Consider the following 20,167-nt stretch of genomic DNA (forward strand, 5'->3'; position numbering starts at 1 on the left):
TAAGGATGGACGAGTATATTGTGTAAGTTCGGTGGACAGCAGAATACCACAGTAGGAGGGGTGGGAAGGATAGTGGATAGGACATTTCTTATTTCAGGGCATGACAAGAGGTAATTGAAACCCTGGCAGAGAATGTAATTCAGTTGCCCCAGTCCTGGATGGTACTGAGTTACGAGGGGAATGCCCCTCTGTGGCCAGACTGTGGGACTTATTACCGTCGGTGAAGGCTTCAGGGAGACCCTCGGTATATTTAGAGAGGGACTGCTCATCACTGCAGATGCGATGACCACGGGTGGCTTGGCTGTACAGAAGGGACTTCTTGGTGTGAAATGGGTGGCAGCTGTCGAAGTGGAGGTATTTATGGTGGTTAGTAGGTTTGATATGGACGGCGGTACTGATATAGCCATCTCTGAGACGGAGGTCAACATCTAGGAAGGTGGCTTGTGGGGTTGAGTAGGACCCGGTGAAGCAAATGGGGGAGAAGTTGTTTAGGTTCTGGAGGGATGTGAATAAGGTGTCCTCACCTTCAATCCAGATAGCAAAGATTTCATCAGTGAATCTGAACCAGGTGAGGGGTTTGGGATTCTGGGTTTTTAGAAAGGATTCCTCTAGATGGCCCATAGCCGTACCACAAATTTATTTGTAGGTAATGACTTCAAAGGAGAAGTAATTGTGGGTGAGGATATAGTTGATCATGGACACTAGGAAGGAGGTTGTTGGTTTGGAATCCATAGGGCGTCTGGAAAGGTTGTGTTCGACAGCAGTAACGCTGTGGGCATTAGGAATGCTAGTGTACAGGTGTGGCATCAATAGTGACAAGCAAGGCACCGTGTGGTAAAGGGAGAAGAACTGTGGAGAGTTGGTCGAGGAAATGGTTGGTATCTTTTATATAGGAGGATAGGTAATAGGTTGAAGGTGTTGGTCTACGAGAGCAGAGCTTCTCTCAGTGGGTGCACAGGGGCACAATAAACAGCCACAATGGGGCCTCCTGGGTGGTTGGGTTTATGGACTTTAGGAATCATGTAGAAGGTGGGAGTGCAGGGAGTGGTAGGGGTAAGTAGAGAGATGGACTCTGGGAAGAGGTTCTGGTATGGTCCTAAGGATTTGAGTAGTGGATCGTGCTGGATTGCTGGAATGGGATCACTGTGGCACGGTTTGTGTATAGCTGACGGGGTCCTTCTGCCATGTAATCCTTGCGGTTCAAAACTACAGTGGTGGAGCCTTTGCCTGCAGGTAGGATTATAGGATCGGGATGAGTTTTTAGATGGTGGACTGTAGTTCTTTCTGCGGATGTAAGGTTAGTATGCATGTTGAGGGATTTGGGGAATGATGGTGAGGCAAGGTTCGAGGATAAGAATTTCTGGAAAGTTAAAAGGGGGTGGTTTGGAGACAGTGGGGGTGGATCACGGTTGAATGGGGGAGTGAAATGAGTTAGGCGAGGTTCAATGTTGGTCTTTGGTTGAGTCTGATTGGTCGGGTTGGTGGCAAAAAAGTGTTTCCACTGTAGGGACCGGGAGAAGGAGAGAAGGTCTTTAACTAGTCCTGCATGGTTGAATTTGGGAGTGGGACAAAAGGTGAGGCCTTTGGAAAGGACTGATATTTCTGTGGGACTACAAACCATGCCACAGTGATCCCATTCCAGCAATCCAGCACGATCTCCAGTCACTACTCAAATCCTTAGGCCCATCCCAGAACCTCTCCCCAGAGTCCATCTCTCTACTTACCCCTACCACTCCCCGCACTCCCACCTTCTACATGCTTCCTAAAGTCCATAAACCCAACCACCCAGGTGGCCCCATTGTGGCTGTTTACTGTGCCCCCACTGAGAGAAGCTCTGCTCTCGTAGACCAACACCTTCAACCTATTACCTATCCTCCTATATAAAAGATACCAACCATTTCCTTGACCAACTCCCCACAGTTCCTCTCCCTTTACCACACGGTGCCCTGCTTGTCACTATTGATGCCACCTCCCTGTACACTAACATTCCTAATGCCCACGGCCTTACTGCTGTCGAACAATACCTTTCCAGAAGCCCTATGGATTCCAAACCAACATCCTCCTTCCTAGTTTCCATGACCAACTATATCCTCACCCACAATCACTTCTCCTTTGAAAGCATTACCTACAAAAAAATCCGTGGTACGGCTATGGGCACCGGCATGGCACCATCCTATGCAAACCTATTCATGGGCCATCTAGAGGAATCCTTCCTAAAAACCCAGAATCCCAAACCCCTCACCTGGTTCAGATTCATTGATGACATCTTTGCTATCTGTATTGAAGGTGAGGACACCTTATTCACATTCCTCCAGAACCTCAACAACTTCTCCCCCATTTGCTTCACCTGGTCCTACTTAACCCAACAAGCCACCTTCCTAGATGTTGACCTCCACCTCAAAGATGGCTAAATCAGTACCTCCGTCCATACGAAACATACTAACCACCAGCAATACCTCCACTTCGACAGCTGCCACACGTTTCATACCAAGAAGCCCCTTCCGTACAGCCTAGCCACCCATGGTCGTAGCATCTGCAGTGACGAAGCAATCCTCTCTAAATATACCGAGGGTCTTACTGAAGCCTTCACTGACTGTAATTATCTTCCTATCCTTGTACAAAAACAAACCTCCCATGCCTTATCTTTCCAGTCTCCCACCACCTCCCAAAGTCCCACAGCCCGGCCACCTAGGAGCATTCCCCTCATAACTCAGTACCATCTGGGAATGGAGCAACTGAATTACATTCCCCGCCAGGGTTTCTATTACCTCTCGTCGTGCAGTGAAATGAGATATGTCCCACCCACTATCCTTCCCACCCTTCCTACCGTGGTATTCCGCCGTCCACCGAACCTACACAATATACTCATCCACCCTTACGCAACCCCTGCTCCCAATCCATTACCTCATGGCTCGTACCCCTGTAATAGACCTAGATACAAGACCTGTCCCATACATCCTCCTATCACCACCTACTCCAGTCCGGTCACTAACATTACCTGTCACATCAAAGGTAGGGCTACCTGTGAAACCAGTCATGTGATCTACAAGCTAAGCTGCAACCACTGTGCTGAATTCTATGTAGGCATGACAACCTACAAGCAACCTGCATGCAACTGAGGAAGACAGGACTATAAAAGTTGAAGATGACCTACAAGCTGTCTGTCCGCATGAACGGCAACCAATAACTGTGGCCAAAAATCAAGTGGACCACCTTGTAGCTGAACACGCTGCCAAACATGATACCCCTCATCTCAATGCCTCCTTCACAGCATGCGCCATATGGATCCTTCCCACCAACACCAGCTTTTCTGAATTGCGTAGGTGGGAACTTTCCCTGCAATATATCCTACGATCCCGTAACCCTCCTGGCTTCAACCTTCGTTAGTCACTGTCCTCACCCATCCAGCCTCTCCCTGTTCCCATTCCAGCACTACACAGCCGTCAATTCAACAGCACACCCAGTCTTTTAATTTCATTTCATTTTATTTCTCTCCTTTCTGCTACTTACCCCCTCCCCCCTTTCTCTCCTACCCTCCGTCTAAACTGCAACACTTCACTGTCTGCCACTCCCACCATACTACCCCTCCCCCTCCCCGCCCCAGCCTCCTCCTTACCCCCACCCAGTCGCCACTCCCATCATGTGCTGGCTGCTGCTGCTCGCAGTGCAGTTCCAGCTCTCTGAGACTGCAGATGTGTGTGCAAGTTGCGCTTGTGTGAGTGTGTGTGTGTGTGTGTATGTGTGTCTACTGTTGACAAAGGCCTTAATAGCTGAAAGTTATGTTTGTGTGAATCTTTTTATTGTGACTATCACGGCTCAGCATCTCCGCTATATGGTGAGTAGCAACTTTCCTTCTCTTGTATTGAAGCTATATTCAGTTGTACAGCTCAATAAACTTATTGTGAAATAAGGAATGTGACTCAAAATCACTTAACTTATGGCATAGTTGAATGATGCATGTCAGTAAGTGTACAACACAACATGATAAGAACAGAAGCAGGCCGGATTAGACTATGAAAAAGGTGAAATAAACCCACATGATGACTGTTTGGTAGGTAAATCGCATGAAGATCATTTCTGAAAACTGTATCACAAGTTTCTAAGGAATGAACAACCATTTTAGAACATGTTCATAGGGATCTCATGGAAACTATTGTGCCAAGTATCAGAGGTAATACATATTTAATGAGTATCGTGGATGATGCAAGCAGATATATATTCGTGCTTTTCTTAAAAAATAAGGATGAAGTATTTGAAGAATTCAAGAAATGGAAGATGCAAATGGAGATACATACCAGAAAACACTTGAAGAGTATTCACACATACAATGGCCTAGAATTCTGTTCACATAAATGCTCGCAGTTCTGTGAATCTCAAGGAATTTGGGATAAAATAACAATGACGTACAAGTGTACACCACAGAAAAATGGCATAGATGAAAGCCTAAACAGAAATTTAATGGACATTCTATAATTACAGTTACCAGGAAGTAATTTAGCAAAGAGTTCTTGGCTGAGCTGATGTTCACTGCAAGATACATAGGAAACTGTGTTACAAATAGCCACAACAACAAAAAACAGCCACAACAACGAAAAAATGCCTTATGAATTGTGGGCAAGTAAGACACTTACATGTGACAGGAAGCAAAGTTTTTGTTCACGTATCCAAAAAAAGATGTCGTTCTAAATTATCCAGAAGAGCAGAAAAATGTGTTATTACAGGATATTCTCTATATGGCCATGGAAACAGGGTCTGGATGACAAGAATGAAACACGTTGTGGAATCCATGGACTGTATATTTAAAGAATTTTTTAATGGCAAATGCTCAACTGAAAATAAGAAACAGAAAGAATCTGTTGAGCTGTACAATGACAGCATATTATCATTGACAAGTACTTATGAGGGAATACAGAGTGAAAGAAAAGATTCTAACACTGAAGAGGAATTTTATGGTTTCTCAAATAAGGATGACATTTTGGAAGAAACTGAAGGTAATCAGGAGGTTGATGAATATGATGAAACTTCACAAAGTAGATGTAATGGATGAAAAAACATGTTTAAATAATGACACTTTGTACCAAAGACAAGGCTTTTACTGAAAAAGCACAAATAAACAGTGAGCAAGGGAAGAATAGTGATGAACCATAACAGTATCATGAACCCATAAGTCATCATGAAACAGAAGAATGGATAGTTGCAATGAACAAAGAAATTAGCTCTCTGAAGAATCAAGATGCTTGGAAACTGGTTGAGCTACCATCTGGCATAACTCTTGTACAGAACAGATGAGTATTTAGATACAAAACAGTTGGTGAGAAGTAAATTTTTAAAGCTTGTTTAGTCTCAAAGGGATTTAGTCAAGTAGAAGGTGTACACTACAAACAGATTTATGCTCCTGTTTCAAATTTCAAAACGATTCATTTATTGATAGCAGCCAGTGTTGAGAAAAATTGGCATATTGATTAGTATAATTTAAAAAGTGCATATCTGCACAGTAAATTAAAGGAAAATGTATTTATGCTCCAGCCACAAGGTTTCAAAAAGAGTCAAGAAAGTTTCGTTTGCAACTTAGACTACTCAATATATGGACCAAAGCAAAGTGGCATATGCTTGAATGATCATTTAAATAACTCACTAGAAAAACTGGGATTTATTCAAAATTATATACATCCATGTGTGCAAAAGCTAAGTGCAAAGGACGTGATAGGTATTCCATCTGTATATGTTTCCCCCGCCCTCCATCTAACCTCCTGACTGCACCTGCCTGCCCCACTCTCCACCTCGTCCCTGCACACTCCCAGCAGCACTTTACCATCCGCCACCCCTACCAGCTATCCCTCCCCCTCCCCACCCCAGCCTCCTCCTTATCCCCACCAGTTGCCTCTCCCATAATGCCCTGCTGCTCACTGTCTGACTCCAGCTGCCAGAGACTGTGGTCATGTGTGTGTGGGTTGCATTTGAGTAAGTATGTCTGTGTGCTTATGTTGCCTAATTTTGACGAAGGCCTTGTTGGCCAAAAGCTAATTGTGTGACAGTGTTTTTGTAGTGCCTCTCTGTGACTCAGCAGCTCTGCTACATGATGAGTAGCACCCCCTTTTTATTATATTGTTACATTCCATCCTAGATTTTTCATTGATCTGTCTGTATAGGTGGACAATACGCTTAAATTTGCACAAAATGGAGATATGAGGCAAAAAGTAAAAACTCTTTTAGAATGTCGCTTTGAAATCGAGAACATGGGCATTGTTTTACAGATATCAGGTGTGAAATTTGAGCACAGAGAAAATGGAACAATCTGCCTTTCTCAGGAGTACAGTAATCAACTACTTGATAGGACTAGGCTTCAAAATGCTAAGAGAGAGAAGATCGCAATGAGAATGAAACCTAATTTCCTTGATGAGAAGTGTGATGAGGAAATTAAAAATCTTCATCATTAGCCTGTCGGTAGACTCCTTTATCTTTCAGAGGACTCGACCAGACATAGCTTTCCCAGCAGCAAAGTTCAAAATTTAATGTGAACTATCAGAATGCAGCAAAAAGTGTTCTAAGATAGCCTGGATGAAGGAAACACCGCATTACAAACTCGAATATTATCCCCCTGGTCAAATACTTGTAGTGGTCGCTGATGCTGATTGGGCTACTTGTAGAAATGATCACAAAGGTGTTATGGAATATGTAACATTACTGGCAGGATCTCCAGTGTCCTGGAAGAGTATGAAACAAACTGCAGTTGAACTGAACACAACGGGAACTGAATACGTTACAGTGGTAGCCTAGGCAAGAGGGGGAGTAGGAAGAGAGCATTATTGAAGAGCCTGAACCTGAAGGAGGTGACGAGGGAATCAACTCTTGTGTGGTGTGACAGTCAAGTGGCAACCATACACTACAGGAATCATATAGGCCTATACAAATCAAGATTGAAACATAGGCCATAAAACATAATTTCATCAGAATAAAAGTAATGGATGGAATGACTGATGTTTGATACATTTTGACACATAAAAATGAAGCAGACTTGTTGACAAAGCCGTTGCATCCGAATTTTCATGAATGTCATTGTAAGAAAATGCTACACTCGGAATGATGTATGTGGTTACTTTTAGATATCATTTCAAAGGCGGTAATGTAAAGAGATAAATAGGTCAAGAAAAGCTCCTTTATTTATTTCATTTATTACATTTCTATTATGTGACTGGATTATCTTTGACATTATTTAAAAAGACAATCAAAATGCTGTTAACATGCTGCTCTGTTACTGCTTTGATGGCTTACGCAGTTTTTGTCTTAATGAATATAACACATGTGATACAACAGTTTTATTGCATTATAACAAAATTGATACATAATGCAGGAAATAAAACTGAAGTGCTTATATCCACTCAGTTCTTAGTTATGGGATTCTTTTCTGGGGATCAAAGGCATAAAACATTGCAACAGTTTTTAAACTGAAGAAAATGGCCATAAGAATAATAACTGGAAATAGTAGCTGGGCTCATTGTAAAGAACTATTTAAAAAGTTGAGCATCCTTACTTCACCAAGTGAGAGTATACACCAATATGTGGTGTACATCAGGGAAAATATTAATAAACACTGCACTAAAGTTCTATACATAATCATGGAACAAAAGTCAGTCTGGGTTACATTTACCCAGAAAAAAACAAACAAAGAACTCAAAACAGCATTTTACATCAGGGAATATAACTGTATAATAAATTGCCAATGGAAATGAAAAAGATTACTAAAACAGGCATGTTTAAAAAGGCAGTGAACACGTTCCTCACTAGTAATGAATATTACACTATTAAAGATCGCTTAGATGACTCAGATTAATGGACAGAAATGAAAGTGGATAACTACACCACCTTGTCCCATTTCAGTACTTTATCACGGTATACTGCAATCACGAGGATCATGTGTCAAGACATATAATACACGATAGTAATGTCCGATGGCTTAGTTTTTCAGGTGGACAGTAGTACACAGTCAAACAGGGGATCTGGAACAGAGTCAAACGGCACAGTCTTCTCAGTCCATGAGTCTTCAGTGGCTGTTTTAGTGTGAGTGGCAGTGAAGTATGGAACAATGTTTTATATAGCATGTGATGAGCAACAATCCAGGATTCATCAGTGGGTGTCCTCAGTGTGTGAGCTATGGAGAAGAAAACTATATTTTATATTACAAGTCACATGAAACAATTTGGGTGGAAATGAAGAAACACTTAAAATTAGAGAACTAACAAAAGAGGCAGTGCAGCTGTTAGGACCAAAGCCTCATTTTCGGGAGGAACAAGCTGCTCTGTCCGGCCATCCTGATCTGGGTTTTCCAGGACCAAAGCCTCATTTTCAGGAGGAACAAGCTGCTCTGTCCGGCCATCCTGATCTGGGTTTTCCATTATTTTTCTATATCGTTAAGGCAAGAGCAGGAATAGTTCCCTAATCAAGACCATGGTCGATCACATGTCTTGTCTCTGCAGGCTACCTGTCCTAACCTCTAAAGGCATGTTATGTATGCTGTATGTTATATTTTGGATGATTGATAGCATTGTATTACCTTTACAAATCCTGTATCATTGTGAGATGATCCTTGTGTGAATAAATAAATACACAACCTTCCCCTTCTACAACTTTTAATTTAGGGACAAGAAGTTGTCAGATATACTAGCAGAATCAAAAGATGAATTAAATGAAGTATGGGTATCCAAGATTTGGTCAAATATAATCAACTAGAATTAAAATCAGGACATGTTATTATAGTTGAACAGTGTAGAGAAAAAAATTCGGGTAGGCATGAAGGAAAGCATGGTCCATAGTACGCTTATTGTTTTTATTTGTCATTAGGCCTAACTGTGCTATCACCTGACAGATAGCATTATAATCACTTAAATTTTTGTAGGAATAGTTGAAAGTTCCCCATTGGGGATCTGTATACTGTAAAAATTAGAAATGACATCAAATTCCTTTTGACATTCAAGGATCACATAAACATACAAGAACTTTGTCAAGTTCGTTTCCGTCCGATAATATACATATTGGTAAGGTTATCCAAGCAAATTTCTTTTGCATTCATTTATCTTGATCTTTTTTAAACCAGTCTGCCTGAATGAGGTATTCAACCATAAAAAGGCTTTCCTCTCACACCTAGGCCTATATTCAAAGGAATTCTACATATCGTGAACCACCTTGCCTCTTAATTTTCCGTTATCAGTTCAACTAATCTATAACTCCTCATGCTTATAAGATGCATGCAACGTCTTTTGTATCCCCATCTCACAAAAGCAGCGCCCACTGATATGAGCTCCGCTCGAAGTCACTATTAAACTGATCTGTTCGTTGGATCGTGCTGCTGCAAAATCTCAACAAGGTTCACACTTTGTGATGTTGCAGTACGAAGCTTCTCCAAGGCACTCCATTTTCTATTCTTGGCCACGCTGTTACCTGCTTCCCCTACTGTCAACGTCTGGTCCTTTTCATTCAGATCCCTAGCCAGTGCCTCAATGTCCTATACTACCTAGTCAAGGCTAGAACTAGGTTACAGAATATTTGTGAAATGAACCTATACATTGTCAGTCAACCGAAGTTTGTTTGATCTACAGCACGAACTTCACAATATATGCAGTCATCAATAGATTCGTTTAAAAAACATGTTGTTTTCTTACTTGTGTCACTCTCGTAACATCATCTGAGCGGCCCGATCCCATGTTAACGCCTGTTTGCCTTAATTTACGGATATATCGCAAGAAACACTTCACTTAACACGAAATTAAGGACACGCTATCATACTGTATCTTATCGGACCACAACAAAAACAAGATATATAAACATAGGTGAGTCTGCTGTTTGTTTTGTAACGCACTGACAAACACATCGCAAGATGATTTTTGGTAGTTTGACACGATGTAGAGAAATATTAGGGAGACTCTGTGTACCTATTTATGTAAGATATATATTTTCATATTAATATACGTGCATCCCGCGATACTTATGATCGTTAACTCTTAAAAATATATGTCGGACTATTTAAAGCTTGATTTAAATTTTACCGCATATCGATACGCAATCGATAGATTACGTTAGTAAGTACAAATACAATAATGGCGTCCAGAAACATTGGTACTGTTGACACTAGAGCTGAATTAGCTGATTTAGTGAAGAGGAAAGCAGAAATCGCGGTAATTATAATACACAACGTTGAAAGTTACGGAACGATGTAGTCCTAGCAATGTGATTAATGTTTCAGTAACAACATTCATTGAATAATGTGACCAAAGTGATGTTGTGTACTTAGGTTATGTTTGTATGTAAACATTGTAGCCTTATTCGATTTCCCACTTAAGTTATTAAACTATTTGTTTTTCTTTTTGTTCTGTGGGACTTTTCGATGTATGACCATGGAATTAGTCCATAAATTGTAATTTGTCCCCAAACATAAAAATTTAGTAGGATATTATCGCAACAGCGTATGCATTTAATAGAACACACAAGATTTTTAAGCTCAGTTGCACCTAAGTCCAGTAAATATTGATATAAAATAAAAATAAATATATGTTTGTTTAATATAATAACAGTAATAACTAAAACAAATATATAATCAAAACTGATAAATAGGTTGCCTAACTGCTTTGTAGTTATACTGTCAAATACAGACAATGTAGTTAGAAAACTGATAAACAGTTTGCCATGAACATGGAGGTAATAATGTAATGTCCGTGTGCCTTTCTTCAGTTTTGGCCACCTATGGACCATATGAAGGAACTCCCTCATGATGTTGTCTTATTTCGTGATTTTAGTTCTTTCCAGCACTTTTTCAATCCTTCACTATGTGCTTGTCTTCTTTCCTCAGTCCATATAGTGCTCTGCTTTCTGACCTCCTCCTAAAGACTCATGAACATCCTAATCTAGATTGTATCCTTTTGTAATGTTGACTTCTACTAACAAGGGAACCTCCCCATCGCACCCCCTTCAGATTTACTTATATGTTGTCACAGTGGATTGGCCCTGATAAACTGAACACAGATCAATTGAGAAAACAGGAAGAAGTTGTGTGGAACTGTGAAAAAATAAGCAAAATATACAAACTGAGTAGTCCACGGGTCGCATAGGTAACATCATGGACAAAGTGAGCTGAGGAGCGTCGTGGTCTCGTGGTAGCGTGAGCAGCTGCCGAATGACAGGTCCTTGGTTCAAGTCTTTCCTCGAGTGAAAATTTTATTTTCTTTATTTTTGCATAGTTATTATCTGTCCGTTCGTTCATTGACGTCTATGTTCACTGTAATAAATTTAGTGTCTGTGTTTTGCAACCGCATCGCAAAACCGTGCGATTAGTAGACGAAAGGACGTGCCTCTCCAATGGGAACCGAAAACATTTGATTGCAAGGTCATAGGTCAACTGATTCCTCCACAGGAAAACACATCTGATATATTCCATACGACACAGGTGACGGCATGTGCGTCACATGACAGGAATATGTTGTCGACCCACCTAACTTGTACACTTGGCGAAGGCATAAAAAGATTCTTCTACCTTGCCCGATTTAGGTTTTCTTGTGGATGTGTTAATCACTCCCAAAAAAGTGATGAAAACATAAGAGTTTGTCACATAAACTGAAAATAAAAAATTAAACTTTTCACTCGATGGAAGATTTGAACCAAGGACCTTTCGTTCCGCAGCTGCTCACGTTACCCTGAGACCACGGCTCTCCTGCGTTCCCGGTGCCCTTGACGTTGCCTATCTTCGCATGAACTACTCAGTTTGTATATTTTGCTTATTTTTTCACAGTTCCGCACAACTTCTTCCTGTTTTTTCAATTGATCTGTTTTCAGTTTTTCAAGGCCTATCCACTGTGCCAACTTATGACTAAATCTGAGGGGGTTGCGATGGGAAGGTTCCCTTGTAAGTACTTTTTCGCTTCCCGGAACCATAACACTTTTGCCGTTGGAATTAGTCTAAGTTATTTGCAATACGTGAAGCAATCTTTTGCATTCATATTTCTTAAACGTTTACTGCACTGTAGAGGAAACAGTGTGTGGCAGCCACCTCCGACATTTCATCTCTCCCATTATATTTGTAGTCACTACGTAGCTCCATTCTATTAATGATAGACTCGTCCGTATTCTTAATGTTCAACTTAATTGTGAACCAATGAGCCAGAAATTAACATAGAACATCTAAGACAAAAACAAACACAAAGCAAAGAGTAAATGATTATGTGCACAATAGAGTCTTTGCCGCTGCCCCTGCACTGTGCACACACAACTATTCATCCGCATGCTCCCACACAGCTCCCTCCCTGAAGAGCGGAGCTCCAGGAATGTGCAGAAACTTGTACCGGACCTTTCACCTGGCTCTTGGGCAAATTTCCGGCTATACTTCCTCCATCGTCATATCCTCTTGCGGCTTCATCTGGCTCGCTGTCCTACCATCTGTTGCACCCTGCAGGGGCCCCTCATCTTCCTGCAGGCCCTCCTCCTCTTCTTGTCTTACATCTTCTAGCAGTAAGTGAGCCGGCTTCACCCAGTCTATTGACACGGTAACACTTTTATCGTGAACTAGTATAGTCATGGCCTGGTTCGTATGGTGTAGTACTTTTTTTTCCGGCTGCAATGGAGTTTTGACTGCGCCGGTTCGCAACATTACATGTGAGCTTTTGCTCAATTCTTGATGTACGAAAACGACGGCCTAACGCCATGCTGAGTCACTGGTTGTGGCCTAAGCTTGGCCAGTCGAGCCCTTACTCTTGTTAACAAGTACGGTAGGTCCATCTCACCTGTACTCTTCTGAAAAAACTCTCGGGGTAGGCGTAAGGTTTCCCCGTATACCAATTCCACTGTAGGTGCTCCGAGGTCAGGTTTGAAAACAGTGCGTAACACTAGTGGCAATTCTTCTGACCAATTCTCACCATGGCGCATTAATGCGGCCTTAAGTGTTCGGTGCCACCGCTCTACCATGCCATTGCTTTCCGGGTGATAAATAGTGGTATGGTGATGGCGGAACCCGCACATGTTTGCCAGCTCCGGGAACAAGGAGGATTCGAACTGACATCCTTGATCCATCGTGACATGTACCGGACATCTGAACCGGGTTATCCACATCCTCAAGAACACTTGGCTGACTGTCTCTGCTGATATGTCGGAAATGGGAATTGCTTCTGCCCACCTCGTAAGTCTGTCAATTGCCGTCAATAGATACCGATAGCCTTCGGACATTGGCAACGGTCCAACAATATCCAGATGCACATGTTCAAAATGACCAGTTGGCCCGTCAACTTTACCCACTGGCTCCTTCACATGGTGTCCCACTTAACATCGTTGACAATCTAGACACGTCTGGGCCCACTTCAGACAGTCTCTCTTAATTCCTGGCCACGCGCAAAGCTCTGTCATTAATTTTACACTCACTCAGGGTCTCGGATGAGCCAAACCATGTAACCCTTCAAACTTCCCTGCGCAAACTCTCTGGCACAAAAGGTCTAGGCCGTCCCTGTGAGGTATCGCACCATAGCTGTATTGTCTCACCTTCCATACACAGTTTTCTTAATTTCAACCCTGTGGGCGTGCTCTGCCGAAAAACTTGCAGTTGTGCATCATCCTTCTGCTCTCTCACCATTGTAGCATAGTTCACTGAATACTTTATTGCCGCAACTCGTGAGAAGTAATCTGCCACCATATTCTCTGCCCCATTAATATGTCGTAAATCAGTAGTAAACTGGCTTATATATTCCAGTTGCCTGAATTGTTTAGGTGACAAAGTATCCGTACGCTTTCAGAATGCGAAAGTGAGCGATTTGTAATCTGTAAACAATGTAAATGGTCTGGCTTCCACGTAAGGCCGGAAATACCTTATGGCTTCATAAGCAGCCAGCAGCTCTCTCTCATACGCACTCCAATTCTGCTGTGGGTCTGTGTGTTTCTTGGAGAAGAATCCTAAATGCTGCCAGTGACCAGCAGTCCACTGATGCCACGCTGCCCCAATCGCCACCTGACTTGTATCAACAACAATAGCTAGCTTCGCATCTTTCTCTGGGTGAGCTAGTAAAACTGCTTGCTTTAGGCTTTCCTTGATCCGCTCGAACGCGCACTGCATGCTTGATGTCCATTGTAGCTTCTGATTTTTCCTGGTGTTCGTGCCTGCCAAAGCCTCCGTGAGTGGCGCTTGTAAAAACACAGCTCCTGGCAGATGTCTGCGGTAAAAATTTAAAACACCGAGGAACCTCACCAACTTTTGCAAATCTAACGGGCGAGGCATCTGCTGTATAACCTCGACCTTCTCCTCCAAAGGACGGATGACAGCTGCTGAGACTGTGTGACCCAGGTAAGTCACCCGATCTTTACGCAAACTGCATTTGGTGTCATTCACCACTACACCATAGGTACGTAGCCTCTCGAAAACTGTCCGGAGGTGCTCTTCGTGGAGGGCTGCTGTCGCTGGTAGAACACCAGTATATAGTCTAAATAGTCGAAAGTGAAATCCCTAGCCCTCACAGCACCTCATCGATGAAACGTTGCCATGTCTGTGCAGCGTTTTTTAAACCAAATGGCATACGTAAAAACTCGAAAAGACCGAAAGGTGTAGTGACTGCTGTCTTCGGTATGTCACTGTCAGCCTCCGGTATTTGGTGGTATGCTTTTTTACAGTTGACTACACTGAAACATTCAACTCCGGCCAATTTATTTGTAAAGTCACGAATGTTGGGAACCGGATACTGATCAGGTATCGTACGTGCATTCAACAACCTATAATCACCACAAGGTCTTCAAATTTCCGTCTTTCTTCCGCACTAAATGTAAAGGCGAGGCCCATGCACTATCAGATCTTCTTATCACTCCCGTTTCCAACATCTCTTCGAACTCAGCTTTTGTGTCTCCAAATCTGTGTGGGGCCATCCTTCTCGGTCTGAGGGAGACCGGAGGCCTGGGCACGGTGTTTATGTGGTGAACTGTATGATGGGCCACCATGGCAATCTGCTGCGCTGACGGTCCTCTAAGTCGGCATACTTCTGTCACTCCAACCGAACCGTGTACCTTCTCTGTGATTATTCCTACATGACCCTGCACCAACTCTTTGCCCCCTCTAAGCTGTGATAACCAAATATCCACCACAATACCGAATGCATATAGAAAATCTACTCCTAATATGCACTCTGCCACATCTGCAATGACAAAAGTCCAACGACAAATAATACTAGGTCCTAAATTCACTTCTGTGACACAACTGCCATACATCATTATGGGCTGTTTATTTGCAGCCTTGAGGCAAAACGATGTGCTGTCACTGAGGGAAGTACATTTCCCCCGTATCTATCAAATAATAACAAGAGGTCGTCACATCCCGAACATCCCACTGTCCTTATGTGTCGGCAGGACCTCCGAACCAGTAGCTCTCAACGCCTCCATTGCCTCTGCAGCCCGTCTAGCTGCTCCTTGAGTTTTTGAAGTTGTGTACCAGTAACAGCGCGCCGCTGCTTATTAATCGCCGCCGTTTCATATTCTTCCATCGTCGCCTCCACCTTTGCTGTACTGAGAGAATTTGTTGATTCAACTGTCGCATGAACCCTGTCAGCGAGTTGGAGTAGTGCTTGTATATTGTATCCGTCATTCGCTGCCACAGCTGCTCTTACTGCAGATGGAAGATGTGCTGCCCAAATGGAATGAAGTGTAGTGTTTGAAAATTCATTTTCCGTCACGATTCCACGCAAATGCCTCCAATATTTGGAGGGAATTCTTTCACCTCTACATTCACCTCGCAACACCTGGCAGATTCTTTGATCTAGCGTTTTAGTAAGCCGGCTTATTAAAAAGCCCTTCAGTGTTGTATATTGCTGCGTTTCCGGCGGCCATCTAATTATCTCTTCAACCAATATCGCTGCTCTGGCAAGCAGACTGTTTGCTGCTATCATGAACTTTTCCCAGTCATCAGTTACCCAATTAGGCATGAATGCCAGTTCTAACATGGAGAACCAAAATTCCGGTTTATCGGCCAGGAATGCGGCGGGCGTACTTTCATGCATTGTCCCAGCGAATCTTCCTCTCGTACGTGTGTTCCGGCCGCAGATTTTGTCCTGGTAATATCACTGTCCCGCTCCGCTGAATCCATTCAGTGGTGTCGAATGTCGTTCCATAATTCCTGAACCTGACCGTGCAGTGTACCCTTCTGGTGTACTGATCGTGCTGTAGAGCTTCTGCCATTTGGCATATGTTGTAGTGTACCTTCGTTGTCCTTCTCCTCTGCCTCTTGCCATATGTGTTCTTTTGACTTTGGGGTCACCACTATGTAGCTCCACTCTATTAATGATAGACTCGTTCGTATTCTTAATGTTCAACTTTATTGTGAAGCAATGAGCCAGACTTTAACATAGAACATCTAAGACAAAAACAAACACAAAGCAAAGAGTAAATGATTATGTGCACGCTAGAGTCTTTGCCACTGTCCCTGTACTGTGCACGTGCAACTATTTGTCTGCATGCTCCCACATATTGTCCAAATAGATACTTCTTTTAATGTACTGGTAAGATAAAATCAAAATCAGTGGGAACGAGATAAGTTGTCAAAGATCTGCCAATGTATTTGTCATAGTGGCTAATTACTTTCCTTTTATATCGGTAGTCACCATGCCCAAATTCTAAGGCTTTAATCTTATTATTGGCTCTTTGACTGTAAATGATTTTATCCAGTGTTTACTAGTGTTGTTTTTTAATGTCATTCACCCAAGGAAAATATTTGTGGGCACTAATAACCGAATGTTGAGTGCCCCAAATGACAAGAAGAACAACATCTAGGCATAGTCCATATCATTTCAGGCAGGCTAGGAAAAAATCTTATCTTCATAGTCTTGGACATAATTGAATTTAGCATATGTTAAAATGAAGGACTAAGTAAGGTACACGTATGTTTTTGTTTTCTCCAAAAAAATTTCTGCTCCAAGATACAGCCCTCCAAAGATGACACTTTGAATACCATTTTGAAGATGCAAATTTTGGAAAAAAGTTTAAAATGCTGTATCTGTGGAACAGTTCTAGATATTTTTTTAAAGCTGATTGCTTTTTGATTACAAAGAAATCCTCGATTTGGACTTATCTGTCAAATTTCTTTTACTATAGCATTCTGAAGTTTTTTTTTAATAATTTATGGTCTTTTTTTCCAAAAATGTGAATCCATAACATTTTGCTTTTTTCTGTTGATTTGTACCATATAGTTCTACATTCCCTGAAAAGGAGAGCATCCAATTTTAGGTTGAACAGGTTTTACAAACAATTGAAATTTTTGCCATACATAAAACCTGCTTTATTATCACATAACAGACTCATAAAAATCAAAACTTAGCCCAATTTAACATAATTTTAGTTTTGAAGACTAAGTAACATACTCAATTTTAAAGCTTTTTATATCATTCTAAAATGTATGTGAAAGGTCCAAAGACTTGAAGTTTTCAATTTATTCAACTTCTGTGTACTTGTTTTGTACTGAAATTAGCCAGTCAATGAATTAAAAATGTGTTCCACTGCTTCAGTATCTTCCTTTGATATAGAGTAATGCCTTCCTGTTGAACCAATAGGAACTGGAGCACATACAATCTTCAAAACATTGTGAACAGGAAGTGAGAGCACTTATGACATTGTTGCTGTCCTTCAGCTGGAAACCTATATCCAGCAGCTAGTACATGTGGTAGCATAAAGTTCACTACAATTGCATTTAACTCATAACTGGCATCTGTAATCTCTGCAATCCACCAGTCACAGTCACACACATGGCATAAACATCCCCCTTCTCTGGTTGTGAATCAGAATATTATCCTGCTTGTTAAAGTGTGTGCAATATGAGTTTGCCCATCACTTTGGGTCCAAAAATATGTCTTCTTGAATTCCTTTCACCGGAGTAGTTTGTTTGCACCATTCTTCTTTTTTCTGCTCACGGAATTCTTAGATTTCACGGCTCTCATAAAATCCTCAGCATCCTGAATTGCAGCTGTATTTGGTCTGGAAAGATAATGTTTCATAGCATGCTGCTTCAGCAAGCCTCCTACACCATCACAAAGCCCCTTCCCATGACCAGTAGCACTGTGTACTTACTCAATTCAAACAGCTGGTAACGATTTTTAAAATGACTAGAAACACCATCCGAAATAATGATGATCTTCTCTGCCCCTGTTTGCAATTGAAGAATTTTGCGCATTGCTAGCAAAGCATGTGCTGAGTCATGTCCTGTGTCATCACTTATACCTGCAACACTTGTGGTCTGGTTTTGGAAATATGTCACTCCTGTAAAAATTGAAGCCCGGTCATTACTCCAATGATACCCTTGTACTTCTCGTGAGAGAATTACAGACCAGTTCTCAGCAAAATCACAGTGAAGCATTAAACATATCCCGCTGCAGGTCCAAGGGTTAGAATAGGCCCGAGGATCCCTGCCTGTCGTAAGAAGCGACTAAAAGGAATTTCACTTTTTCGGCCCTATAAGTTCAGGTCCCATTTTATGGTTTGACCTGCCACTTTCCAAATTCTCCAGAAGTGCGGGCCATAAAGGGAAGGACATCTTAAGTGGTGCACGAGTTATCCATAGTCTCCTTAGATTCGATCTCCTGAACCTCTTGTCATGGCTTTGCATCTCCACCTGCAATTCAACCATTTGGGCGAGGACACTTTCCGGGGGTATGTCATCTTCTTCCATTGTCTCATGTTCTCTTTTGCCCCCAAGACAGTATTGGATTTCTCGGCACCGAATATCTAGCACGGTAGACAATCCGTTGTGGTGGGGTCGTCATGTACCCATTTGGTGGTAGCCCCGTAATGACGCAGGGGTCACACTGCTCATGCCTGAGCTGTAAACTCCTCATGTATGCCAAGGAGTAAGATGCCTGTCTTCCTGGGGCATCAGGACTCTTGGTAACGGCCATCATGCCAGGTGGCCTTTGCTGTGGCTGGGTGGCACCCGTGAGGAGAGCCCCTGATCGGAGTGGGTGGCTTCAGGGCGGATGACCCGCAATGAAGCGGACTAAAGGCCTGGCAAGACAGAATGCGGCCTGGCCGTCCGGCCTGCGGCCTTGAACCACAGCCGGCAGGCCGCACTGTTGAATTGCTCGTTGTTGTATGGTGGCAGTCACACAGAGTGCGGCTCTCGATGCAGCCGGCCTGCCGCACCGGCCGCCGCCAGGTTGTCACGGATTACAGATTCGCCACAAGCCAGAGTGGCTGCTTGGCTCTGCTGGCGCATTCAATTGCTCTGTGGTCAAACTGGAAGCAGTGGCGTCATGTGGTTTTTGTTTTGCAGCTTGTAGTGCATGCATCATGGACACAGAAAGACTTGTACAGGAGGTGAGACAACACAACTTTTTGTATGATACACGTGATTCTGATTTGGAGGTAGAATACTTTTGCCCTCAATATACTCTTGATAGAAAGCTGAATTCTCAGAAATAGTTTTGTCACTGTGACATCCATAATTTCCAATGTCAACTACTATAAACTCGTAGTATGGATCAACGATCGCCAGGAGAACCAGCGAAAAGAATTGTTTGTAACAGAAGAACTGGGACCCACTATCCTTCGGGCATTTTAACCTGATATGCTTTCCGTCTATGCTTCCAAGGCAGTTCGGAAACCCACAAAGTTCTAGAAATCCTTCTTCAGATTTCTTCCACATCTCTGTTGTAGGAGTAGGTAAATACGTGGGTTGTAGAACAGTCCATATTGCCTGGCACACTTGTTTCACAATTTCTGAGACTGTTGAACGTCCTAACCGAACAGAAAAAGCTATGGTCTGGTGACTGTCGCCAGTAGTCAAGTATCTGGAAAAGATTAAAATAAATTATACCGATGGAACGAATAGATAAGTTAACGACCAAATATATGTTTGTTTAAATTCAATGACATGAATACAATGAAACAAAACAATCTATTAAGTAGAAAGTTCTCTCTAGCGGGACATACGGAACTAGATGTTACTATCGTTTGCTGTATTCCTAAACACTGCAGATAAATTTATCACTCCACTCGTAACTTCGTTGTGGGATAGCACTTTCTTCCACGGAACCTTTCATGTGATACAGCAAAACTGAAATGGAATAAATTATATGACTTCTGTTTGAAGCACAGAGAGGCCACAAACGGTAAAACTTACCTCAAACAAATGGCTAGTCTGTGCCTTGTATCAATTGGCTTTCTCCAGTTCGTTGTG

General features: G+C 42.4%; 2 protein-coding genes across 4 annotated transcripts in view; one reads left to right on the plus strand and one right to left on the minus strand.

Moving 5' to 3' along the window:
* Nucleotides 1-9,909, minus strand: part of LOC124711242 (peroxisome biogenesis factor 2) — a 104,035-nt gene extending 94,126 nt beyond the window's left edge. Inside the window, exon 1 of one of the 2 annotated variants that reach the window (XM_047241207.1) lies at nt 9,657-9,909. In XM_047241207.1, coding sequence (XP_047097163.1) covers nt 9,657-9,698 — 42 coding nt within the window. In that variant the 5' untranslated portion in view covers nt 9,699-9,909. The remainder of the gene's footprint in view (nt 1-9,656) is intronic. The other variant, XM_047241208.1, reaches the window with a different exon arrangement.
* Nucleotides 9,910-10,022: 113 nt separating this feature from the next.
* The window catches only part of LOC124711243 (chromatin modification-related protein MEAF6), a 55,421-nt gene continuing 45,276 nt past the window's right edge, over nt 10,023-20,167 (plus strand). The window contains exon 1 of one of the 2 annotated variants that reach the window (XM_047241209.1): nt 10,023-10,169. In XM_047241209.1, coding sequence (XP_047097165.1) covers nt 10,092-10,169 — 78 coding nt within the window. In that variant the 5' untranslated portion in view covers nt 10,023-10,091. The remainder of the gene's footprint in view (nt 10,170-20,167) is intronic. The other variant, XM_047241210.1, reaches the window with a different exon arrangement.

Source organism: Schistocerca piceifrons, chromosome 8, assembly GCF_021461385.2.
Source record: "Schistocerca piceifrons isolate TAMUIC-IGC-003096 chromosome 8, iqSchPice1.1, whole genome shotgun sequence".
Taxonomy (NCBI): Eukaryota; Metazoa; Arthropoda; class Insecta; order Orthoptera; family Acrididae; genus Schistocerca; species Schistocerca piceifrons.